Source organism: Equus asinus, chromosome 2 (genome assembly GCF_041296235.1).
Source record: "Equus asinus isolate D_3611 breed Donkey chromosome 2, EquAss-T2T_v2, whole genome shotgun sequence".
Classification (NCBI taxonomy): domain Eukaryota; kingdom Metazoa; phylum Chordata; class Mammalia; order Perissodactyla; family Equidae; genus Equus; species Equus asinus.
Window position 1 is genome coordinate 52,968,895 of NC_091791.1, and position 27,490 is coordinate 52,996,384.

General features: G+C 39.0%; 1 protein-coding gene across 3 annotated transcripts; it reads left to right on the forward strand.

Annotated features, from left to right (window-relative positions):
* NRBF2 (nuclear receptor binding factor 2) lies at nucleotides 1–27,490 on the forward strand. 3 transcript variants are annotated; one of them, XM_014833348.3, is made up of 4 exons: nucleotides 1–283; nucleotides 19,741–19,825; nucleotides 24,812–24,852; nucleotides 25,976–27,490. In XM_014833348.3, the coding sequence occupies exons 1-4, from the start codon at nucleotides 254–256 to the stop codon at nucleotides 26,684–26,686; spliced, it is 867 nt and encodes a 288-aa protein (XP_014688834.1). In that variant the 5' UTR covers nucleotides 1–253; the 3' UTR covers nucleotides 26,687–27,490. The 3 variants fall into 3 exon arrangements, with proteins under 3 accessions (XP_014688834.1, XP_014688835.1, XP_070344704.1); XM_070488603.1 differs by lacking the exon at nucleotides 1–283 and adding an exon at nucleotides 23,674–23,739 and having other exon boundaries at nucleotides 19,807–19,825; XM_014833349.3 differs by lacking the exon at nucleotides 19,741–19,825 and having other exon boundaries at nucleotides 36–283.

The window sequence follows — 27,490 nt, forward strand, 5'->3', positions numbered from 1 at the left end:
CCCCGCCCTCACCCCCACCTTGAACCAGCCGCGTGTGACGTCATGACGCGTGCGTGGCCGCGGCGCAGGCCGGGCCCGCGGCGCCGGAGGAGGAAGTGATACGGTTGCTTCTCCTTCCGCGCCCACCGCTGGCTCCCGGGGCGCGGAGAGGGGTCTCCGTTGCCGGCGCTGCGTCGCGCTCTCGTGCTGTTCCCGTCCATGTGCCCCTGCGCCGTGGCTCCCCTTCCTCAGGCCACCGCTCACCCGGGGGTCTATGGAAGTAATGGAAGGACCCCTCAACTTGGTGAGTGGCCCACAGGGAGTCGCGTTCGCCCTCGGGCGCCTTCGCCTCTGGAGTCAGTGCCGTCCGTGGCGTGCCGCTGACCCTCGAGGCCGGGAGGCGGGTTTGGTGGGGGTGGTCCGAAAGTCTGGGGGGCGCGGAGCAGACGTGGCCCCACCGCGGCTCCAGGCAAGCTGCCTCCGACCTTGCCCTCCCCGGAGATCCTGGGAAGCTCCCGCATCCCATGTCCCACCGCCTCCGGGCACCCCGTGCCACAGGGCCCCGGGCGACCGGCTCCCACCAGCCGGGGCTGCCACCTCCTCTCCAGGCCGGAGGAAATGCCTCCAGACGCCACGTAACAACCTCCCTGCAGCCCGGAGAGGCACCGAAGCCTGTCCGGGCAGAAATGGTGTGTAATACCGCCGTCAACTGCTGTCACAGGGGGTCTGAGGTCCGAGCGTCCCCACTTTGGAGTAATACCCTTCTCATTTTTCCCTTCACCCGTTTCTCGCCTACATTCAAATGCATAAACTGAGAATCTCCCTTGTCGAATAAGTTAGAGACAGCGGGGGCCGTCCCTGTTTTTAGTGCTGTTTCATCACTTTAGGCATCATGAAAATACGGTAGATGTTTGCCTTTCTCAGAAAAAGTGCTGATAGCCCATTTACTTACTATGTTTTTAGGCATTTCTGGTGATGCGATTAAAACAACAACGGGAAATACGAGTCCTTTTCTGACTGGCCCACTCCATCTTTTGGTTTCTCAGAGAGGGTACCTATTTTGGATACAAAAGTCCGATTACTTATGGTTGCACACAGGAGGAACTTTTAAGCGTCACAGATTTGCAATTCAGTTGCGGTAGTAGGATTGGAAGAAGGAGGTATGGAGAATTAGTTTCTCAGGTTGGAAGTCTGAACGCTAGAGTCCTGGAAGAGCCCTGGGCTGGATTGAAACCATTATATAGAGAAGCAGTAGAGCCTGGTGGTTTAAGAGTACAGATTTTGGACCTAGTCTGCTTGATTTGAATTCTGGCTTTGTGACCTTGGGCAAATTGACCTCACTCTTCCTGGTTTCTTGTGAGGATTAAAGGAGTAAATAAGTGTAAAGAAAGGGCTTAGAACAGTACCTGGTACATAGTACAATGTAAGAGCTATTATGTTATTATAATAACATAATACATATTATGTATTTTAGACATACATATATAATACTATGTAGGTAATATATACATAGTATGCGTATATATCTATATGCATACATATATACCTAATAATACATATTGTAATAACATACAGACCATAAACCTGTAATTTAAAATCTCACTTGTAAAATAAAGTTTTGGACTTGTTGAACTTGAAGAGCCTAAGATTCTAGAATTTAAAGCTGGTTCCCAAATAACTGGTGCTGGGTTAGCTGCTCAGAGAAGCCTCCCAGTGTTCTTAAATTGAGCCCTACCCCCTTGGTAACAGTTGTTTACGCTTAAAAAGGACTAGATTGTAAGTTTTAAAAACTAGGGAAATATCTTGCACTTTTCTTGTTTTTAAGGTGACATATAGTTTGCAGTGAAATGTAATGGATGGCTCAATAATGAAACTTCACAGGAATATTATTAGAAATAACCAGCAGTTTACAAAGTGCTTCAAAGTTCAAGTGTCCTTGCAAAATGACAATTGATTCAGTTCCAGTTAGCTTTGCTTTATTTGGCTGCAGGCTGCAGCGTAACCTCAGCCAACTGCTCCACTAGTGTGTAGTAGTTTATGAGAAAACTGGAGCTGGGTGACAGTTGTAGATGGAGCAGCAGAATCACCAGTTTAGGAAAAATTAGTTAAATGGTGGCAACAGTATTACCTTGTTATGGAGGAGAATTTTGAATAGTCTTGTTAAGCAGGCTAGCATAATTCCATAAGCCAGCCATAAAATTTTTGTGGACAAGTAACAGAAACTTAGCATCTTGAATTCTTAAACCAATTGAGATTTAAAAGATCTGACTTCTAGCCTAGCTGTTTATTAGAAGATAACGATGGAACAGAGATGAACACATACTTGAATCATTTTAACTGTGCTGCTAAGTACCAATGATGGGTCTCTGAATTGGAGCCTCTGAATTTGTTATCACTCAGTTTTAGAAGAGTGGGGTTTTTTGAAGACTGTCATCTTTTATGTCAGCAGATATCGAACTTAGTGCCCAGTTGACTCAGCCTGAGAAATAGTTCTCAATGCTATGATTTCATGAGGACCTTTGAAAATCCAAGTAGTATAGACAGACTTTCTCTAATGACATTTTAACATAGTCCAAATTCATTGTATAAGGACTTTTTTTTTTTTTTTTTTTTTATTTATTTTTTTATTAATGTTATGATAGATTACAACCTTTTGAGATTTCAGTTGTACATTTTTGTTAGTCATATTGTGGGTACACCACTTCCCCCTCCGTACCCTCCCCCCACCCCCCCTTTTCCCTGGTAACCACCGATCAGATCTCCTTCTCAATATACTAATTTCCACCTATGAGTGGAGTCATATAGAGTTCGTCTTTCTCTGACTGACTTATTTCGCTTAACATAATGCCCTCGAGGTCCATCCACGTTGTTGTGAATGGGCCAATTTCGTCTTTTTTTATGGCTGAGTAGTATTCCATTGTGTATATATACCACATCTTCTTTATCCAATCATCAGTTTCTGGGCATGTAGGCTGGTTCCACGTCTTGGCTATTGTAAATAATGCTGCGATGAACATAGGGGTGCAACGGACTCTTGAGATATCTGATATCAGGTTCTTAGGATAGATACCCAGTAATGGGATGGCTGGGTCATAGGGTATTTCTATTTTTAACTTTTTGAGAAATCTCCATACTGTTTTCCATAGTGGCTGTACCAGTTTGCATTCCCACCAACAGTGTATGAGGGTTCCTCTTTCTCCACAACCTCTCCAACATTTGTCGTTCTTGGTTTTGGATGTTTTTGCCAATCTAACGGGGGTAAGGTGATATCTTAGTGTAGTTTTGATTTGCATTTCCCTGATGATTAGCGATGATGAACATCTTTTCATGTGTCTATTGGCCATATTCATATCTTCTTTTGAGAAATGTCTGTTCATGTCCTCTGCCCATTTTTTGATCGGGTTGTTTGTTTTTTTGTTGTTAAGCCGTGTGAGTTCTTTGTATATTATGGAGATTAACCCTTTGTCGGATAAGTGGCTTGTAAATATTTTTTCCCAATTAGTGAGCTGTTTTTTTGTTTCAATTCTGTTTTCCTTTGCCTTGAAGAAGCTCTTTAGTCTGATGAAGTCCCATTTGTTTATTCTTTCTATTGTTTCCCTCAACTGAGGAGTTACAGTGTCCGAAAAGATTCTTTTGAAACTGATGTCAAAGAGTGTACTGCCTATATTCTCTTCCAAAAGACTTATTGTCTCAGGCCTAATCTTTAGGTCTTTGATCCATTTTGAGTTTATTTTGGTGTGTGGTGAAAAAGAATGGTCGATTTTCAATCTTTTGCATGTGGCTGACCAGTTTTCCCAGCACCATTTGTTGAAGAGACTTTCTTTTCTCCATTGTAGGCCCTCTGCTCCTTTGTCGAAGATTAGCTGTCCATAGATGTGTGGTTTTATCTCTGGGCTTTCAATTCTGTTCCATTGATCTGTGGACCTGTTTTTGTACCAGTACCATGCTGTTTTGATCACTGTAGCTTTGTAGTATGTTTTGAAATCGGGGATTGTGATTCCGCCGGCTTTGTTTTTCTTGCTCAGGATTGCTTTAGCAATTCGCAGTCTTTTGTTGCCCCATATGAATTTTAGGATTGTTTGTTCAATTTCTGTGAAGAATGTTCTTGGGATTCTGATTGGGATAGCATTGAATCTGTATATTGCTTTAGGTAGTATGGACATTTTAACTATGTTTATTCTTCCAATCCATGTGCAAGGAATGTCTTTCCATCTCTTTATGTCATCGTCAATTTCTTTCAAGAAAGTCTTGTAGTTTTCATTGTATAGATCCTTCACTTCCTTGGTTAAGTTTATCCCAAGGTATTTTATTCTTTTCGTTTCGATTGTGAATGGGATAGAGTTCTTGAGTTCTTTTTCTGTTAGTTTATTGTTAGTGTATAGAAATGCTACTGATTTATGCACATTAATTTTATACCCTGCTACTTTGCTGTAGTTGTTGATTATTTCTAATAGTTTTTCTGTGGATTCTTTGGTGTATAAGGACTTTTTATAGTACCTACGTTTATAATCATGTGTCTTCGGAGCATCCTTGGAATACAGTAAGAACTGCTTCCAAGTTTTACAAATAAATAAGCTCAGACTGAGAGAAATTAAGTAATTACTTAGGACAGTGACTCAAATACATTATGGATCAGAACTTAGTTTGATATCATGACTTGTTTCTAGCAATGCTTCTGTATTCATGTTCTCATCATTTTCGTTTCGCTATGGTCCTTATCTGTGTTGGACTCCAGATTTCTCTGTCAGCTTTTAGTGCCTCTGCTCTAGTGTTGCTTCTTTTATGTTAGGTTTGCAGTAAGGGCCTGTAGGCTTATTTCCTCACAGTGAGTTGTTGACATAAGGAAGAGACTGGATTGAAATAGTCATTTTAATACATAGTACAGATGTTGTGTTCTGGTTCTCTGGTTTTTGAAGTTGGTCAAAAGAAAAATAAACCATGTTTCCATTGAGCAGGAAAAATAGTCTTCGGACTCATTAAGTTTTGTTTCATCAGTTTTTTTCTTTTTGTCAGTTTTTCATATGGAAAAATTGTAAGTTATAACAATTCTTTCCATCCATTTTATTGGCAGTGTGAGTGATGGTCGCAAATGTCAAAATTTGTGTGAGATAATTTTTAGTTCTTTGGTTTATTTGCTGCCTATTTGGGAAGTGATGTCACACCTTGATTTATACATTACTGTTGCTCATGCTTTGCTTAGCTACTCTGCAAACTCTAAGGACAAGGTCCATGTGATTGTGTGGCCACAACTGTATTCTGTGTGTTTGGCCCTTTTAAGAGTGCTGAGAAATATGTTTTGTTGAGTAACTGAGCTTCCCTTTAGAGTGATCAGTTCTCATCCAAGAAAAGGAGTCAGATATCATGGTCCAAAGAATGGCCTTCTACATACCTGGAGTCTTTGTAACTATCCCATGGTAATTGTATTGGCAGTAAAATCTTTGAGGTAAAAACAGGTTGTTGGTACCACTTTCTTGTTGCCCTGACAAATTTCAAGGGAAATTCATCCTGTCACAGTCTAGGCTGGGCTTAATGTAAACACACTGGAGAAAGGCAGTAGAGCACTTAGATTTATCCAACAATTACTAAGTGCTGGGGTTGGCATCAGGCACTTTACATATACTATTTATTTTGTTACCTTAGTAGCTATATGAGATATTCCCCATTTTATGGATGAAGATGTTGAAATGCAGAATAAGTGGTGATAGTGGGATTTGAAAGCAGGATTGTAAATATGATATTAATCTTTCTATTAGATCAGTGTCTGCCCATTTGTTTTAACTGTGATCCACAATGAGAAATTTTTACATAGTGACCAGTACACACATACATATGTGTATATTACTGCAGAGCTGCTACATTGTGGATGTGCCTCCTGGAATTGTGCAAAATCCAGGGACCTTCATAAATTTCACTCAAACAAAAAACTAAAACTGAATCTTTATATCTTAAATATATATGTATGGTATTATACATCATGCGCGCTGATATTTACTATTAGATTTTTTTTTAATGCTGGTTATGTCGCACTAAATTGATTTCACAACTTGCTAGTGGATTGAATCCTGTAATTTGTCTTCACAGCAGATGGTAGCATTTCTTAAAAAAGCATAAACTGGAAACTTGAGGGAGAAAAAAGATGCATCAGAGCTGCCTGTGGGAGAAAGTGATCCTTAGACTTAAAATTGAAAACATCTTCCTAGACTTCTCTAACACCTGAGCAGTTATCTTAAGTATAATTGCATTACATGAGTTAGAAGGTCAATTCACTACTTAGTGTTAGGAGATACGACTTTCCTTTAAGGAGACAGAATGAATTGGTTGGGAAAGGGTGAATGAATGAGGTTTCTCCTTTGCTCTTCATTGAAGACCCTACCACAAGGTTCAAGAGTACGTTAGATTTTCCTCTGCCTCCTTTTCAGTATTGCATTTGGTCTGGTATTCCATTTTTTTCCATCTTTATGTACAGTTTCACAAAGGACACAGAAATAAATCAATGCAAAGTAATGGAAGATAATACTATTTTCCTTTGGGAAAGAAGACAGTATTGAACCTGTATTTTTAAAGAAGTTAGCATGTAGAAGTAGAAACTACTTCCTAGTGAGGCCAGTCACTTAGTAATCTAGTTGTATTTGTTAGGATTTTTCTTGGTTGCAGGTGATAGAAACCCACTTCAAATTAGCTTACGCCAAAAGGGATAATTTGTTGGAATCAAAAGAAAGCTGCAGGAATGGTGGGGCTACAATGTAGGTGGCTCTAAGAACATATGAGACCTGGGGCTAAAAGATAATCAGATTCTCCCTCTCTGCCTCTTCAGGCTTGACTGCTTTACTCATCTTCTCTGCAGACCTACTTTTCCCACCTGGCCAACGCCTGAATGTCACATTAGTTGTAACTGCTTAAAACTTTCTTGACGTACTCTCTGGTCCTAAGTTTGAAAATCTGGTGGAACGGATTCTTTAGGTGTCCAGGGGACAAGGTAATATAAGAATATGGCAACTCCCATAGGAGTCATATTGATTGTCTAGGAAGAAGAGTAGTTCACAGAGAGGAATGGGGCATGTGGAAAGTGTTGGCTGTTTTTGAGGAGGATTCAGTGAGGAAGAAATTTGTACAGGGCATATAGTAAGACATTACTAAATCTGAAACTGTTTTACTTTTTTTTTTTTTTTTGGTGAGGAAGATTGGCCCTGAGCTAACATCTGATGCCAATCTTCTCTAAGCTAACATCTGTGCCAGTCTTCCTCTACTTTGTATGTGGGATGCTGCCATAGTGTGGCCTGATGAGTGGTGTGTAGGTCTGCGCCTGGGATCCAAACCCATGAACCCTGAGCTGCCTGAAGTGGATTTTGCGAACTTACCCACTCTGCCACCAGGCCAGCCCCTGTTTTACTTTTTATAAAGGTTTTCGAACATTTTGTAGTATTGGGCTTTCATTTTTACTCAGGAGGGAGTAGGAAAATTCTGGTTAAAATGTCTTAGAGACTGGGTGAATGAAGTAAGTATACCAATGACTGGCTCTCTGTCTCTCTGTGTATGTATGTATATACGTACATAGTTACTTAATTTAGATTATGATGTAGAGTTTTATTCTACTGTTCTCTCTGAAATACAGTGATGTTCTCTTGGCATTCACCAGTGTTTGGTTTTGTTACCAACTCTCAACATAACCTCTGCTGTCCTTCCATGCAACCATTCATTCATCCATCCAACTAACCAACAAATATTATGAGTAGTTACTGTTAGGTACCGTTCTGGACCTCAAAGATTCAGTAGTGAAGACGACAAAGTCCCTGTTCTTAAAGAACTTTCATGCCATGTCTCTAGTTTTCTTTTCATCTATTGTGTCCTCTTTCTCTGTTTTCTTTAACATCTTAAGCATAGTTATTTTGAGTGCCTGGCTGTCCATTCCAATATATGGATCATCTCTGGACCTTTTTCTACTGTATTTTTGTCTTTATTATCACTTTTTCCTGCTTTACATGCCTAGTAACTTTATTGTATGTCACACATTGTGGATGATATGTTGTAGAGACTCTGAATTTGTTAATCTTCCTCTAAAGTGTGTTAAGATTTGTTCTGGCTGGTGGTTAAAATACTGGCAGATCACCTTGATCCAGCCTAGGCTTGATTTTAGGCTTTATTAGGGTAGGTTTATTTTACCTTTACCCATAATGTCTGGAGTGTGGTCCTTAATACCAGGGCTAGCCTTTCTGGGGTCTTAGCTGAAAGCCCCAGGTATTCACTAAAGTTACCATACTTTGCCTGGGGCCAGACTGCAGCCTGTCTCCTCAACACCCTATGGCTTCTGAAATCTCTGCTCAGAGCTTCTGCTTGGCCTCCTGAAATTGTGCCCTGTTCATATACAGCTTAGATGTTGGCCAGGGACTATTTTTTAATGCATACTTTTAGGACATCTTCACTGCACTTACCTCTAATTTACCTAGACTATCCTCTTCAAATTCAAAGTCAGATTTTGGCTCCAGTTTCCATCTCCTCTGCCCGGTGAGATACTGCCTTCTGCTTGGGTTTTATTTTCCTCCACTCCATTTTGGAAAATGCCCTCAGAAAGAAAGCTAGGATGAATGCAGCTCTCACCCTCTGTGTTTCCCTTTTCTTGAGACTGTAGCCTTCTGTTATTTTTTGTTCAGTGTCTATAAACGTGTTTTTATATATTTTGTCCAGCTTTGTAATTGTTTATAGCTAGAGGGTAAGCAAATGTTAGCTATTCCATCATAGCTGGATCAGAAGTCCAGATTTCCATCAGAATTTCCAAGAGATTCTCAGAACAAAGTTAAGTCAATTATTATAAACACTGAATGCCAGAAAGTACTTTAATGTGAGATTGTGGTACAAAAATCTAATAACTCAGTATTCAGTGATAGGGTATCAGCTGCACAAGGACTGGCCAATTGCTGCTTTCCCTATTTAAACATTATCTATTTCCGAATAGAAATTGAGACAGCTTAGAATAAAAGACAGAGATACCATACTGTTATTATATTAGTTATCTATTGCTATATAACAAATTAACGCAAAATTTAGCATCTTAAAACAACACACATTTGTTTTTGCACAGTTTCTACATGTCAGGAATAAGGACGTGGCTTAGCTGAGTCCTTTGCTTCAGGGTCTCTTACAAGGCTGCAGTCAGTGTCAACTGCGCCTGTGGTCCCATTTGAAGGCTCTACTGGGGCAGGAGCTGCTTCCAAGGTCACTCACAGAATTGATGGCAAGATTGAGTTCCCTAAGAGCTTTTGGATTGAAGTCTTCTGTTCCTTGCTGGCTGATGGCATGCCACTCTCAGTTTTCTTCCCTGTGAACCTTTCCATAGGGCTGCTCAGTGTGGCTATTGGCTTCATTAAAGTGAGCCAGGGATAGAATGCAGCCAAGATTGTAGTGACATCCCATCATTTTTGCTGTATTCTGTTTCTTAGATGCAAGTCACTAGGTCCAGCCCACATTTTAGGAGGAGAGATTACATAAGGATGTGAATACCGGGAGGCCAGGTCATTGGGACCCATATCAGAAGGTGCTTACCACAATTGTTGATAGAGAAGCAAGGAAAATAAGAACTGAATCAAGAAAGAATATTAAGAAAATATCCTGTGGGACTTCATCAAACCAAAAAGCTGCTGCACAGCAAGGGAAATCATCAGCAAAATGAAATGGCAACCTACTGAATGGGAGAACGTATTTGCACATCATATATATGATAAGGGATTAATAGCCAAAATATATAAAAAACTCATATAACTCAATAGCAAAAAACCAAACAATCTGATTAAAAGATAGGCAGAGGATCTGAATAGACATTTTTCAAAAGAATACATATAGATGGCCAACATCAAAAGGTACATCAAAAGATGCTCAGCATCACTAATCATCAGGGAAATGCAAATTAAAACCACAGTGAGCTATCACCTCACACCCATTAGAGGGCTGTTATCAAAAAGACAAGAAATAACAAGTGCCGGTGAGGATGTGGAGAAAAGGTAACCCTTGTGCACTTTTGGTAGACGTGTAAATTGGTGCAGCCACTATGAAAAACACTGTGGAGGTTCCTAAAAAAATTAAAAATAGAACTACCATATTTTCCAGCACTTCCGCTTTTGGGTATTTAGTCAAAGAAAATGAAAACTAATTTGAAAAGATATCAGCAACTGCATGTTCATTGCAGCATTATTTATAATAGCCAAGAAATGGAAACAATCTAAGTGTCCATCGATGGGTGAATGGATAAAGGAGATGTAGTATCTCTATACAAAAGGAATACTATTCAGCTGTAAAAATGAAGTCTTGCCACTTTCAACAGCATTGATGGACCTTGAGGACATTATGCTAAGCAAAATAAGTCGGAGAAAGACAGATACCATGGGATCTTATTTACATGTGAAATTTAAAAGACAAAGCCACCAAGCTCGTAGATACAGAGAACATTTTAGTTGCCAGAGGTGGGGGATGGGCATGGGCAAAATGAGTGAAGGAGGTCAAAAGGTATAAACTTAGAGTTATAAAATAAGTCATGTGGATGTAATGTACAACTTGGTGACTTTGGTTAATAACGTATTGCATATTTGAAAATTGTTAAGAGAGTAGTTCTTAAAAGTCCTCACGGCAAGAAAAAAATTTTTTTGTAACTGTTGAAAGAATTTCAATCTAAAATAGAACCAGAGGATATAAAATGGAGAATCTCATGCATGTGCTCTCAGGAGGATGAAACTTAAGGACTAAGAAACTGATTTCCATAAATGCCTGATTTATAGAAAACTGATAGCGTTAGAATTTTCTTGGATGATGGGGGTGTTTATCAGAGGTTGCCTCATAGAACCTTGAGAAGTTTTGCCAGAGGCATGAGCAGGAAATGACCAAGGTCCTGTAGTCACACAAAGTGGGCTGAATTGAGCTTCGTTTGTGTGACTGAACTGATTTTGTGTTATGGACGTTTTCAAGGCTGGTCTCCATTTGCTTTTGATTTTAACTGACTCTAACTGAACTCTGCTCTCTTTACATTCCCTGCCCATAAATTCAACCTACCCTAAAACTTCAACGGATTTGCCTGTAGCTTGCTACAGTTTGCTTGTCCCAAATTACACTTCCTCTGCTGTTTCCAAATAAACTCATCTTTTTGAGTGTGCCTCAGTTTACCTCTTTACTTAGGCCAACACTATGTATGGTGTCTGTTGTTAACTAGACTTAACTGTAGTGATCATTTCTCAATATATAGAAATATTGAATCATTATGTTGTGCACCTGAAACTAACATAATGTTTTATGTCAGTTATACCTCAATTTTAAAAAAAAGGACAATCCTAAAGGAAACAACTACTAATGATTAGTAAATTGTGACATATTAGAATGGAGAAGATAATTAAGACAGCAAAGAGAACATTGATTTTTATAAAGGTCAGATTTATACAGGTTTATAAGAAATCCAAAGGTTAAAACAAATTTGAGCTCATGTATATAGCAACTAGGGAGATGAAAATGGGTTCATGGAGTTGAAGTTTTTTTTTAATTGGGATAGTACTGGCATAAAACATCATATGAGTTTTAGGTGTATAACATAATGATTCAATATTTGTATATATTGTGAAATGATCACCTCAATAAATCTAGTAACATCTGTCACCATACATGGTTACAGATTTTTTTTCATTTGATGAGAACTTTTCAGATTTACTCTCTCAGCAGCCTTCAGATACGTAATACAGTACTATTAACCATAGCATCAAGCTGCACGCTACATCTGCACAACTCATTTGTTTTATGACTTGCTTCATCCATTTTGCCCACCACACAACCGCCCTGTTTTTCTTTTCTTTTTTTAGATTCCACGTATAAGTGAGATCATATGGCATTTGTCTTTCTCTGTCTGACTTATTTCACCTAGCACAGTGCCCTCAAGATCCATCCATGTTGTGGAAAATGGCGAGATGTCGTTCTTTTTTATGGCTAATATTCCATTGTCTGTAGATACCACATCTCCTTTATCCAGTCATCTGTTCATGGACACTTAGGTTGTTTCTGTGTCTTGGCTATTGTACATAATGCTGCAATGAAGATGGGGTGCAGATATCTTTTCAAATTAGTGTTTTCATTTTCTTTGGATAAATACCTGGAATAGGAATTGCTGGATCATATGGTAGTTCTTTTTTTATTTTTTTTTAGGAACCTCCACATTGTTTTCCATAGTGGCTGCACCAATTTACACGTCTACCAAAAGTGCACAAGGATTCCCTTTTCTCCACATCCTCACCGACACTTGTTATTTCTTGTCTTTTTGATGACAGCCCTTCTAATGGGTGTGAGGTGATAGCTCATTGTGGTTTTACTTTGCATTTCCCTGATGATTAGTGATGCTGAACATCTTTTGATGTACCTGTTGGCTATCTATATGTCTTCTTTTGAAAAATGTCTATTCAGATCCTCTGCCCATATTTTAATCAGATTGGTTTTTTTGCTATTGAGTTGTATGCGTTCTTTATATATTTTGGATATTAATCCCTTATCAAAGTATGATTTACAAATGCTTTCTCCCATTCAGTATGTTACCTTTTTGTTTTATTGATCATTTCCCTTGCTGTGCAGAAGGTTTTTAGTTTGATGGAGTCCTACTTGTTTATTTTTGCTTTTGTTGCCTTTGCTTTTGGTGTCAAATCCAAAAAGTCATTTCCAGACCAATCTAGGAGTTTACTGCATATATTTTCTTTTAGGAGTTTTATGGTTTCAGGTTTTACTAAAGTTCAAGTGTTTAATCCATTATGAGTTACATTTTGTATATGGTGTAAGATGGTGGTCCAGTTTCATTCTTTTGCCTATGGCTATCCAGTTTTCTCAGCATCATTTATTGAGGAGACTGTCCTTTCCCCATTGTATATTCTTGGCTCCTTTGTTGTAAATTAATTGACCATATGTGCATAGGTTTGTTTCTGGGCTCTTGGTTCTGTCCCATTGATCTATGTGTCTGTTTTTATGCCAGTTCCATACTGTTTTGATTACTCTAGCTTTGCAATATAGTTTTAAATCATGGAGCATGATGCCTCCAACTTTCTTCTTTCTGAAGATTGCTTTGGCTTTTTGGGATCTTTAGTGGTTCCATACAGATTTTAGGTTTGTTCTATTTGTGTGAAAAATGCCATTAGAATTTTGATAGGGATTGCTTTGGGTAGTTTGGACATTTTAACAATATTAATTCTTCCAATCCACGGGCACAGAATATCTTTCCATTTATTGTGTGTTCAGTTTCTTTCATCAGTATCTTATGGTTTTTAGTGTATTTTCACCTCCTTGGTTAAATTTATTCCTAGGTATTTTATTCTTTTTGGTGCAATTGTAAATGGGATTGTTTTCTTAATTTTTCTTTCTGATAGTTCATTATTAGTGTATAAAAATACAACATTTCTGTATGTTGATTTTATATCCTGCAGCTTTACTGAATTCATTTATTAGTTCCAACAGTTTTTTGGTGGTGTCTTTAGGGTTTTCAGTACATCATGTCATCTGCAGATAGTGACAGTTTTACTTCTTCCTTTCCGATTTGAATGCCTTTTATTTCATTTTCTTGCCTAATTGTTCTGACTAGGATTTCTAATACTGTGTTGAATAAAAGCATCAAGAGTGGGCATCCTTGGGTCTGGCCCAGTGGTACAGCGGTTAACTGTGCATGTTCCACTTTGGCGGCCCAGGGTTCGATGGTTCGGATCCTGGGTGTGGACGTGGCATGCGTTGGCAAGCCATGCTGTGGCAGGCATCTCACGCATAAAGTAGAGGAAGATGGGCATGGATGTTAGCTCAGGGCCAGTCTTCCTCAGCAAAAAGAGGAGGATTGGCAGTAGTTAGCTTAGGGCTAATCTTCCTCAAAAAAAAAAAAAGAAAAAAAAAGAGTGGACATCCTTGTCTTGTTTCTGGTCTTAAAGGGAAAGCTTTGAACTTTTCATCATTGAGTATGATGTTAACTGTGGGCTTGTCATATATGGGCTTCATTATGTTGAGGTATGTTCCCTCTATACCCACGTTGTTGAGAGTTTTTGTCATGAGTGGATGTTGAATTTTGTCAAATGCTTTTTCTGCATTTATTTCATAAGAGCATATGATTTTTATCTTTCATTTTTGTTAATGTAGGTTTATCACATTGATTGATTTGTGGATGTTGAATCATCCTTGTGTCCCTGGAATAAATCCTGCTTGATCGTAGTGTATGATCCTTTTAATGTGTTGTTGAATTTGGTTTGCTAATATTTTGTTGAGGATTTTTGGATCTGTGTTCATCAGTTCATCAGGGATATTGATTGGCCTGTAATTTTCTTTTCTTGTGTCCTTGTCCAGTTAGTATCAGGGTGATGCTGGCCTTGGAAAATGAGTTTGGAAGTGTTCCCTCCTCTTCTGTTTTTTTGGAAGAGTTTGAGAAGGATTGATATTCTTTAAACGCTTGGCAGAATTCACCAGTGAAGCCTTCTGGCCCTGGACTTTTGTTTGTTGGGAGGTTTTTGATTACTGATTCAGTCTCCTTACTAGTAATCAGTCTGTTCGGATTTTCTCTGTTTATGATTCAGTCTTGGAAGGTTATATGTGTCTAGGAATTTGGCTCTTTCTCCTAGGCTTTCCAATTTGTTGGAGTATAATTGTTCCTAGTTGTCTCACCATGCTTTGTATTTCTGTGGTAGCAGTTGTAACGTCCACTCTTTTCATTTCTGATTTTATTTGTTTGAGTCCTCTCTCTTTTTTCTTGGTGAGTCTAGCTAAAAGTTTGTTAATCTTTTCAGAGAACCAGCTCGTAGTTTCATTGATCTTTATGTTGTCTTTTTAGTCTCTATTTTGTTTATTTGTACTCTGGTCTTTGTTATTTCCTTCCTTCTATTAACTTTGGACTTTCTTCTTTTTCTAGTTCCTTGAGGTATAAAAATTAGGTTATTTGAGATTTTTCTTGTTTCTTGAGGTAGACGGTTATCACCAAACTTCCCTCTTCAAATGCCTTTTGCTGCATCACATAAGTCTTGGTATGTCGTATTTTCATTTTCATTTGTCTTAAGGTATTTTTTGATTTCTCCATTGTCCCATTGATCTTGTTCAATAGCGTGTTTTTTAATCTCCACATATTTGTGAATTTTCCAGTTTTCTTCTCATAGTTGATTTCTAGTTTTATACCATTGTGGTCAGGAAAGGTGCTTGGTATGATTTTAATTTTCTTTAATTTGTTAAGACATTTTTGTGGCCTAACATACGATCTTTCCTGGAGAATGTTCCATGTGTACTTGAGAAGAATATGTCTTCTGTTGCTTTTGGATGGAATATTCCATATATATCTGTTAAATCCATCTGGTCTAATAGGCCGTATAAGGCCTATGTTTCCTTATTGGTTTTCTGTCTGGATGATCTATTCATTGATGTAAATGGTGTATTAGGGTCCCATACTATTATGTTGCTGTCTATTTCTCTGTTTAAGTGTGTTAATATTTACTTTATATGTTTAGGTGCTCCTGGAATTGAAGTTCTTCAAGCATGTTAAGTTACTTTTTCTGTCCTAATGGTTTGCTGATAATGTTGATATTTTATTGAAGAAGAAAATAAATTCAAGCTCAATTTGTTTAGGTTAGTACTCCAAATAATTGCATTTTTGGCTTAAAAATTATTTGAATTTTAGTGAAATCACTGCTAAATACCTGGAGTGTCTTTTATCCTTTCTGAACGAGTATGAAATATTGAGATAGTCTTTTCCGTAAAATCTTACTGCGTCTTTCTTTCTTGAGGAAGATTGGCCCTGAACTAACATCTGTTGCCATTCTTCCTCTTTCTGCCTGAGGAAGATTGTTGCTGAGCTAACATCTGTGCCAATCTTCCTCAATTTTTTGTGGCATGCTGCCACAGCGTGGCTTGACGAGCCATGCTAGGTCACTCCAAACCTGCAAACCCCAGGCTGCTGAAGTGGAGCATGCGAACTTAACCACTATGCCACCAGGCTGGCACCCCTTACTGCGTCTTGAAATACTTGTCAGAAGAGAAACGTTATCAGAATTACAAAATATCAGTGCACAAACTACTTTTAGAATCCCCAGCCAACATTCTCATTTCCATTGCCTCTTGTTCCTGTTTTATTTTGAATTACCAAAGAAATGTATTTATGGATGTAATACTTTTAATGACTGATTTTTTTTTTCTTTTGAGGAAGATTAACCCTGAGCTAACATCTGCTGCCAATCCTCCTCTTTTTGCTGAGGAAGACTGGCCCTGAGCTAACATCCATGCCCATCTTCCTCTACTTTGTATGTGGGACGCCTGCCACAGCATGGCTTGATAAGTGATGTTTATGTCCGTGCCCCAGATCCGAATCGGCAAACCCCAGGCCCCTGAAGTGGAGGGTGTGAATTTAACTGTTAGGCCACCAGGCTGGCCCATTTAATGACTGATTTTTACTGGTGATTCTATCAAGAACAGTATTTAAAGAGTTTTCAATTTTAATATTAAAGAAAGATCTTTAAAAATTGTTTTAAAAATAAGAATTACTGTCAAAATAAGTGCTACAATATCTTCAGTTTAAAAAAAATGCAGTTTAGTCTAGTCTGCCGAACTACATTGTAAACTTTTAATGGCGAGTGCCTTCAGTCCTGTTACTGTCTTTTAACTAGTTTAATTTTCACAGCACCCTCATTTTAAACATGAGGAAACTTAGAAAGTTAAGAAAGCCAAATGTCTTATAAGTGTGCAAGCTGAGATTTGAACCTAGGCAGTCAAGCTCTAGGCAGAGTCTGTGTTTGCTGGATGTCTAACAAAAACTTAGTAGGAACTGTATTTTTTTTTTTTTTTTAAGATTTTATTTTTTTCCTTTTTCTCCCCAAAGCCCCCCAGTACATAGTTGTATATTCTTCATTGTGGGTTCTTCTAGATGTGGCATGTGGGACGCTGCCTCAGCATGGTTTGATGAGCAGTGCCATGTCCGCGCCCAGGATTCGAACCAACGAAACACTGGGCCGCCTGCAGCGGAGCGCGCGAACTTAACCACTCGGCCACGGGGCCAGCTCCTAGGAACTGTATTTTTTAATAGGAAATTTGATTGCTGAGGTGCCAGATGACCTAGAGTAGGTGTGTCTTTTTAAATGAGACATAACACCTGAATTGGTAGAGTGATCAGAGCTTGGACTTTACATGGGGGAGGTTTTAGAGGAGTCGGAAAAGCCTTGAAGTCTTGTTCACAGACACACTTGAGAACTTTCTGTTTTTTTGGTGTTCAAGAAACAATCCTGTTATCGTGGAGCTTGAAATTTAATTAGGGAGCTTCATAAATATATGACAAGGTAGAAAATGTTTAATGCCATCAGAGACGGAGACGATGGAGACACAGTGTTAGAGTGAGGTGACCTCAGAGAGCATCTCATCTCTGCTTCTCAAAGTGTGTCCAGGAACCAGCTTCAGCTTCACCTGAGTAGAATCTCACACTCTATTCTGGACCTACCGAGTCAGAGTCTGCATTTATCCAAGTCCCCAGGCGATTCGTGTTCCATTAAAACTGGAGAATCACAGATCTGGTCCAGCTCCCTCATTTTACAGGTGAGGAAACAGGCCCTGAAGGATGAAATAAATTGGCTGGTTTGGTGGGAGAGTCAGGACTTGAGCCCAGGGCCCTGAGTTCTTGGTAGGGCTGCATCGGTGCTGTGCCCCGTCTCCTTAGGAGATGCTCTGGAATTTCAGAGAAAGTTTGTCTCTTATGTAGGGCTTCTTCCAGAGCTCAGAAAGGTAAAGGCACATGAAGATTCCCCCCTTCTGTTCCCATTTCTTTTCCTACCTAGAACCTTGTTGATTGAGTGCCACTTGCTTTAACTATACTATCAGAACACATTCCTTAGAGAAATCTTGTTGATCATAATTTAGCTTTCTTCATCATATACATTCTCTTCCCAAAAGATCTGTATCATTTCTGGTATGTAAAATACTCCTGTGTTCAGAATATATTTTTTGCTCAGTCCAAGACTCCATGGTTAAAATTATTTTAGAGCCCCCAGTCATTTCTTGTTACCCGTGGTTATTTTCAGGAATAAATTGAGACTTACGGAAAAAGTTTGTGTAATTACTATTTGAAGAATAAAAAGCCTCTGAAACAATTGAAAGAGATGATTTTGCTTTTAAGAGTGTCGCTTGTTTCCTCCTTACAAAAATAGAAGTGGGGAAAATGTAAAGAGCATGCATTGCTGGAAGGGCTGTTTTCTACGTTTGTCTTCACCTCTCTTTTTCAGAGTGTGATTTGTAAACATGCCCAGAATATTTCTAATCTCAGTTGCAAAAGTGATTCTCTGAAGTATTTTTATGAGGCGTCAGTGACACGTTTTTTGAAAAGCATCCGAGATAGTTTACACCTGACAGAACAGATTTGCTTTTTGGTTTTTTTAAAAATTAAGGTAAAGTACATAACATAAAATTTACCCTCTTTATCATTTTAAGTGTACAGTTCAGTAGTCTCAAGTATATTCACATTGTTGTGCAACAAATCCCCAGAACTTTTTCATCTTGCAAAAGTGAAACTCTACACCCTTTAAACAACAACTCCCCACTTTTCTCTCCCCCCCAGTCCCTGGCAACCACCGTTGTACTTTCCATTTCTATGAGTTTGACTACTTTGGGTACCTCGTAGAAGTGGGATCATACATTGTCTTTTTGTGACAAAACTGGCTTATTTTATATTTTGTTATTAGCTTAATGTCCTCAGAGTTCATCTGTGTCGTAGCTTGTGTCACAATTTCCTTCCTTTTTAAGGCTGAATGATATTCCATTATCTGTATATACCACATTTGGCTCATCCATCTATTGATGGACATTGGGTTGCTTTCACCTTTTGACTGTTGTGAATAACGCTGTTATGAACATGGGTGTACAATGCTTTTCACTTTTTTAAAGCAGCTTTGCTAAATCATTTATGAGTTTGTTAGTAAGGAAAACATTACACTAGTTATAAGACTTGGTCTTTCTGTCTTTCTCCTTGCCTGCTAACTGTACCACCTCTGTGACATGCATGACGCCTTTAAGTCTGTTGGCTCTCCTTATGTAGGAGAGGGAAACGCATTCACAAAGTTATAGTCCTTCTTGAAGTGTAACACAAATGAAAGGAAGCCAGCGACTACTTAGTTAATCTGTTTACTTTTACCTTTGGGGGCAGTTTAGTCGTTTGCTTTCAGAACTTCTGAGTTTGTCTTTGTTGTTTTGGTGAATTGTACGTGAAAAAATCTTCCCTGTAATATTAAATATTGGTATCATTAATTCCTCAACTGTACAATGTACATATTTTTTATCTTAAAATCATAAATAGTAACTTTAATGTTGGAAGAGAATAATGAGTTGATAAAAGAGAAGCTTGAATTTTCTGTGTGATAAGTAATTTCCTGATTATAGTTTTTAAACTATACAGACTAGTGAAACCGTCTACAAAATAACTCGTTTTGAAAGGAGCTTGTTAAAAATCAAGAAAATGCACATTTTGAGTAACAATGTATGATTGTAGTTCTTGGTTAATCTTTGAAGACTGAAAGATTGTGGGTCATGAAGGAGTTAAGTGCTTAGTGTTAACCTTGATGGTTTATTAGTAGAACTGAGAGAAGCTGCCAAAACTTACAGAGGCTGTAGTTCAAGGAGCTGCCCGTTAGATTTCCCCAGTTATAGATAGAGGTGTAATGGTTTGATGTGTGGCAACAAACAGCATTATTTAAATTCTTATAAGTTTTTTTTTAAAGTCATGTCTTTTCTGTGACTCAGAGGAACTTAAGAATGTTTGTTTTCTAGGCTCATCAACAGAGCAGACGAGCAGATCGTTTATTAGCTGCAGGGAAATACGAAGAGGCTATTTCTTGTCACAAAAAGGCTGCAGGTGAGTATTCTTTTTAAGAAGTACTGAGTCTAAAACTAGAGGGCAGTTTCTTTTCTCCAGTATCTCCCAACACTTCATTTAGAATGAAAGTCACAATAGTAATGGTGGGTTCTTGCCCTGCACACACAAGGTTGACACTGACCCACTGGAACATCAGCTTGGATTATTTTTCAAGTGACTGTGTTGGATTTCCCAGCTCCTCCTAACCCAGTCTTCTTTCTAAACCATAAAGATTGCATATGCCATATTGGGAAAGGATTCTTGGACACAGCTTTCTGAGCCCGAAGATCCCTAAAGACAGAAGGGATTGCAAGAAGCCTGCGAGTTCATCTTAGTTATTCTAGAAAAGGAGTCTGGATTTCAAATAGCCATTTTGGGTTCTGAAAGTAATAACTGATTTAATTCCAGCCAATTGATTTTCACTGAGTTTTGTTTTCTAAGATGCTGATAATACAAAACCCATCAAAATTCTTTCCTGTGGTCTTTCTTGAGTTTCCCTTCTCAATATTTCATCTATACATTCATGACTATGATATCATGCTGCTGATAGCTTTGTTTTAGGTATGAAATTTAGAATTATTAGCTTCTTATCAGACAGCTTATTTTATCCCAGTCAGTCACATAACCTAGCACATGTTGAACTCAGAAATAGATCTTTGGGGTCTGTTTTGTACAGACTGTTGGCTGAGTATCAAACCTAAAACCTTTGAGGAGAGGATGTTTAACTCATGTTGCATCCAAAATGGGTGTCGCCACCTTTCTTAGAGCAAGCCTCTGGTCTTTTTGCTGGAGGAGGCCCTTTCCTTTCCCTCTAGGCCAGTGTGATGATCCAAGCTATGTTCTTTCCTGTTTTGCCCCTTTGTTGCCTTATTGCTGAAGTATAGACCACACTGTGGACACTGGTTTGTGTAAGTCCTCTTATGTCAGTGATCTTTGCTTAAAAGTTAGTAATTTTCAGAGAAAACTTGGTCTTATTTTTAAAGAATTAGTTTTGCCGCTGAAGTGTACCCCTTCAGCTGTAGGGCTGAGCACATAAATCTTTGTGGATTTTATGGTGAGTTTTATGGGGGCTTTATAAAACAAACTTGGCAGCTGTTGCTCTTTAAACTTTCATAAACCGTATTTTGTTATGAATCAAATTGTTAAATCTGTAGTCACTATAAAAACAAGACAACGTACTACACTATTTAAGAAAACCATGTTGTGTACGAATGCCACAGTGCACTGATACCTTTAGTTAAGTAACGCAGAGTGATCATGGTTACACATATGTAACGTGTTCAAATGGGGTGATCAGCATATGTTGGGCGATGAGCAGTAGGATATTCTGAATATATAAAAGGGAGAAACAGTTCCTTCAATCCTTACCTATGTCTCTGTCTTTATTTGAAGATTTAAAACTAATGTTGGGCCTTAAACATCTCTCCCTCTTTTCTCCGTGTCTAAATATCTAAGTATCTAAATTCTGTGACAGTCTCAGGAGTAGAAAAGATAAAGGCAGCCTGTTGGATCCCATTAGCTTTAATTATGGAGATAGAGCTTAAGTGTGATGAGTTAATCCCACTGAGCCGATTTGATTTGGTGTTTAGACTTCGTTAAAAATAGCCTTGTGTTGTGTTTTAGAGTAGAGTTGTGCGTGTGATGCTAGTTTGAAAATGGATGTGGTCAGAATGAGCTCTGCTCTTCTGAGTGGGCTCACGTCTAGGGCTGGCACAGAGGTGTTGGGGAGGCGTAGATGTAGGTGTGTTCCGAGAGGAAGGAGCCTGGCGTCTGGAAGTCATTTTAGAGATGTGACAGGGAAAGGCTGACCTCTGAAAGACACCGATAGGAAGGAAAGCCTGACATGAGAGAACTTAAGGGCGCAAGAAGAGGCCTCTGTGTCTGTCAGAGATCAGGGGAGATTCTGAGGCTAAAAATTTACCTGAGACTATGTAGCTAAGGACACAGCCTCTGTACTTTGTAGTGTTCTCATAGTGTTTGTTTTGTAAATGTATTGAAATAAAGAGATTCCTTGGTTTTTCTTTCCTTTTGGGGAAAGGGTAGAATTTAATTTACTCTTGAAGTGGACAGTGGCTGAATTAGATGAAACTGAGCATATGAGCATTCATTTGCCAGATAAGCTGAGATACTAAATTCAGAAGGAAAAAACTATCTAAATCTGGCAGGAGATGGGGAGGAGGAGGTGTCCACATTTTACCACCCTATATTGAAAAAAAGGAAAGTTTAAGAAGTCACAAACTCCCAAGGATTCAGCATTGTTAGCAGAATCTGTTGCTTTAAACCCTTGATTGACACCTGTAACTGGATTGGTGTAATTCTCCTGTATCAGTCTTATGCAGTCCACTTCCTTTTTTTTGTTCACAGACAGCAAAAAGAGCAAAAGCTTAAATGGGAAGTTGATAGCAGCCATAAACAATGCTTAGAAGTCAAAATGAACATTTCAGAAGACGAGCAGACCACAGAGTACGGTGTTCATATGTATTTGGTTGAAAACACATCTTGACCTTCCCATGAGGCTGTGGTGACATGAAAATGATTCAGGGCAGATCAGTCTTTGTCATTCAGAGGCAATATTTTGCTGTGTGTGTGCGCACATAGGCTATAGAATTTATACTTTGGTACCAGTTTAACAGATTTATGATAGAATAGTATTAGATGTTATTTTAAGAAGTAATAGATTCTTCAGATTTTCTTAGTTCCTTTTCCCCATCATGTATCTAATATCTACTTTGAATATTAGCCTTGTATCATAATTGAAGGAAGCAGTTTAACCAGAATTGCTAGATTTTTCTGAGAGAAGTATTCCTTTCCTAAGTTTCTGTCTTGGTGGGCATTCATTCCTGTTGTGACTTTGGACTAAATCCATGACCATGCAGTCATAGTAAACAAAAATTGGGGGAGGAGGCTGGCCCAGGGGCATAGTGGTTAAGTTTGTGCACTCTGCTTCGGGGACCTCGGTTTCACAGGTTCAGATCCTGGGCACAGACCTGTGCACCACTCGTGAAGCCATGCCATGATGGCGTCCTGCATATAAAATGGAGGAAGGTTGGCACAGATGTTAACTCAGGAACAATTTTCCTCACAAAGTAAATAAATAAATAAATAATTTTTAAATAACTTTTTTAAGGCCCAGATTTTAAATTGAAATGTGAGAAATACTTTCAGTGACAGTGTGACTCTTATTGAATTCTTTGCCCTTTGGGAACTTGGTGTCCTTGGGTATCCTCTTCTGTCATGTTATAGTTTCTCTTTTTTTGAGTAAGATTAACTCTGAGCTAACATGCACCACCAAGCCTCCTCTTTTTGCTGAGGCAGATTGGTCCTGAGCTAACATCCATGCCCATCTTCCTCTATTTTATATGCGGGATGCCTGCCACAGCATGGCTAGGTAAGTGGTGCATAGGTCTGTGCCCGGGATCCGAACTCCAAACCCCAGGTCGCTGAAGGCAGAGTGCGTGAACTTAACCACTATGCCTCGAGGCCGCCCTATGTCATATTATAGTTTCAGGGTTCTACAAAGGGAAGCATTCCAGTTGGTTTAAGCTTGGTTTTGTGAAACTGCTCCATTTGTTAAGAAAGTGGATTTAAAGCAAACACTAGTTCAGACAGGGAGACAAATGTATGCAGACATAATGGGAGAGATGTCTAGGGAAACTCATCCACCCTATATCGTAGCAATAGATGCCACGTCTCCGTGGATTTAAACATGAACAAAAGGAAAAGAATTAGTCTCTATGCAGCTATCCCGACTGAATAAAAGAATAAAAGACAAAAAAAAAAGTTGAGGGCAAAAAATGTAAGGATGGCTGGAGCAAAGGCTGTATGACCAATTCTGCGTCTTCCCTTAGGGCCGGAGGCATCCAGGTGATCTGTACCTTGAGGACGACGGGAGAACCGGCGGACGACCGTCCTAAGTCAGGAACTCAGAAAATGATTACAATATTTAGGTTCAGACGAGACACAAAGCAGTGCCTTATAGTATATGCAGAAAGGCAAAAAGGAACTTAATGCAGGGATGACATATGCCAAAAATTTGTAGTAGGCAAGACATAAAAAATGGAGATTAATTGTGCACGATGTTATTATTAATAATAGTTATTTATACCCCATCTTGTCCCAGACAGGAAATGCCTCAAAGAGGAATATAGCAAAATATAAAACATAGTTAAAAGTAAGTAGATGAGGAATCCATAGAAAGATAAAATGAGGAAGGACATGGCCTGGAGTTCACAAAGTGCACCAGGAGTTCTGACATATTTGATAGAAGGGGAACTTGGCCTTAAGCTTTCTAGCAGGAAAAGCATGGATTTTTACAGTGACTATTTAAATTCAAACAAATTAAGTCATCCAGGAACTGATCCAGAGATCCGAGAGAAGTCCATTGAGTTATTGACTATTTATGGTCTTCATAAGTGACATTACACTGTCCTCAACAACTTGCTTACAATAAATATGTCAGCAAGTTCTTAGGGCTTTTAACTACCTAATTCATAGATGGCTGATGGCATAGCTCAGAAAGAATTCAATAAAAGTAGTTTTATAGGAACCCAAAATGATAGTCCAGGTATTCATGTGGGTGAAAGGTCATTGATAATCAATCTCTTGATACTTTTGTGAGCGTAATGTGTAATAGGGTGTTGATAGGTTCTTGTTTAATTTTAATCCTCCCAAATCCTCTTTTTCTGATCAGGCCATCTTTACTTCTTTAATTGTGAAATCTACAAGTGTTTTAAAGAACAAAGCCCTTCAAGATGGGGTCGAGAAAATCTACATTTGATTACCACTGACATCTGTCTTTGAAGAAGTTAAGAATCCTATCTTTTTTCAAATCCCCACCTTCTTTCTTTTCAGGAACAGGATAGCTCTAGCAGAATTGCTTCTAAGATGGGTTCTCTCTGTCATATGAGGAGTATTAAACTCTTCTTTGACCCATTAGTTACAAAATGATGATGCTCATGTGGTAATGTGCCTCTCTTTTTTTACCAGCATATCTTTCTGAAGCCATGAAGCTGACTCAGTCTGAGCAGGTGAGACACTTTATTAATGTTTGCAACAATGGTTAGAAGGATTTTCTTGTGGAGACTTGAATTGTGTATAAAATAAAGCATTGTGTCCCTCTCAAAACACTACAGTCAAAAATATATAAAATAGGCAAGAGAAGAGTACTTCAGAAAGGAAGTTAAAACTAAATGAACTGCTGTTGATATGCAGACGTGGCTTGCAGAAACTTCTGTCCTTTTTCCTGGTGGTTCCTCATAGATCTTAGATGGCCCAGTGTCCCATAGAGACCCATCTTAGGGCCTTTTCTGATCCTTAGCTCACAGTGAGTAAGCAGGCCTGGCGAAGGGGAAACCAGTTGGCCTTCCCTTTGCTTGTCAAAGATAATTTAAATCTGAACTTGTCTTTTCCTGAATTTCTAAGCAGTTCTGGTGCTTTTAAAAAATTTGTGATACCAATGGCTCCAAATTGTCTTATGTGTTTGGGGAGGGCCTGCCTGGGTTTTAAAGGTATCTTTATCCAAAGATAAATCTTTATCAAAAGATGATTTCCTGATGCTGAAAGTGGCAGGTACGTAGGAGGTACTTGCTAAATACTTGTGTGATTGAAGGAGGGCCATCTCTTCTGTGGGGGGATGTCAGCAGCCAGGACAAACACCAGTTCCTCAGACGGAACCAAGAGAACCGAAGAGTTGTGTTCTCGCCTCTGCACTTCCCTTTGACTGTCTCCAACTGCTCGTATCAGCTGCGTAAGATGGACGTGCATGAGCCTCTGAGCACCCTGTTGATAGAAAGGCTTTCTAGCTAGTTGTGGAATTAATGTCTAAAGAGGAAAGTTTTCTAAGTTTAAGCTGAGTACAAATGGCTTTGCAGAAGGAGTAAGGCACATTCAACACACTGCTTCGGTGTCTTGATTTGGAATAGGACTGACTTCCTGAATAAATGGTGTTTTGTTTATGAATAAAAATGTTAGCTTACCTAGAAAGACTGAGTTTTTTGGAAAAATCTTGAGGTTCTGTTGAATTGCAAACATAGTATATAAATTTTAAGGGTTACTGGGTTATTCCTAAAGGAGGATCTTAGGAATGGTATTTACTGGACTTTACTACAGAGGTGTTAAAATGTGAAATTGTTCCTTTCCTTCGTGTAATAGGCTCATTTATCACTGGAACTGCAGAGAGACAGCCACATGAAACAGCTTCTCCTCATCCAGGAGAGATGGAAGCGGGCAAAGCGAGAGGAAAGATTGAAAGCCCAGCAAAGCATAGACAAGGATGCAGCTGCCCAGCTTCAGGCATCTCACAAACCCTCTGCTGAGGACACAGAGGGCCACAGTCCCCTTCTCTCTCAGAAGTACAGCCCTCCCACGGAGAAGCACCTGCCTGAAATTCAGCGGGTTTTTGACAGGGATCCAGACACTCTCCTATTTTTACTTCAGCAGAAGAGTGAGCCAACAGAGCCATGCATTGGAAGCAAAGCCCCAAAAGATGATAAAACAATTATAGAGGAGCAGGCAACCAAAATTGCAGATTTGAAGAGGCTTGTGGAATTCCTGGTGGCTGAGAATGAAAGATTAAGGAAAGAAAATAAACAACTAAAGGCTGAAAAGGCCAGACTTCTAAAAGGCCCAATAGACAAGGAGCTGGATGTGGATGCTGATTTTGTAGAAAAGTCAGAGTTATGGAGCTTGCCACCACATTCAGAAACTGCTGCAGCCTCTCCAACCTGGCAGAAGTTTGCTGCAAATACTGGGAAAGCCAAGGATATTCCGATACCCAATCTTCCTCCCTTGGATTTTCCATCTCCAGAACTTCCCCTCATGGAGCTCTCTGAGGATATTCTGAAAGGACTTATGAATAATTAAAATGGAAGGTCACAGAAGAGGCGGGAAGAGGAAATAATGCTGTAATAGTTAATCCGGCAAAAAAAAAAGGGAAAACCACACGCAAGGGTAATTCCGGAGACGCCCATCATTGGCTACTGTGGAGAAGAGGCGTTGCCAGGACTTGGAAACAGTCACTGTGAAATATGTCGCCTATCTGATTTACTGACTCGAGCTAATGATTCCAGACTTGGCAGACACTAAATTCTTGGAGGTTCACTTTCTCCTGATACAAACCAAATGGCTACCTGGAATAATTTTTTTCAAGCAACAATTATTTTTCTTATCTTCAGGGTTAAAATGTATAAAAGTATGTTATTTGTAATTATAAGGCCATAAATGATAATGCAAAACCTAAATAACAGATGGCCTGAGGCGCTGCCTTGTATTTGAAACATGCTTCTATCATGCGTTGACTGTGTGCATTTTGTTATGCACATTTCGTTCGTTTCATAAGGTGTGTAAGACACCCCTGTCTAGATGAAACTCTGTGCCACACTTTGCACTACTCATAACATAATGATAACCTCAAGACTATCAGGAGAAATATTTAAATTTCCATTTTATGAAGAAAGGAACCAAATTGTTAGTTATGCTTTTTAAAAAAATTACCAGTTTACATAATTAATCAGGGTGCATTTTAAGTTCTAACTTTTTTTGTTTATTGTATAATGCATCATTTGAAAATACCAAGGAAATGTCCTTTTGTTTTTAATGATGCATGAGTGGAAGTAATGCTAGTTGGCAGTATTTGATGTAAGAAATCAATAAAGTAATTGTGTTTTA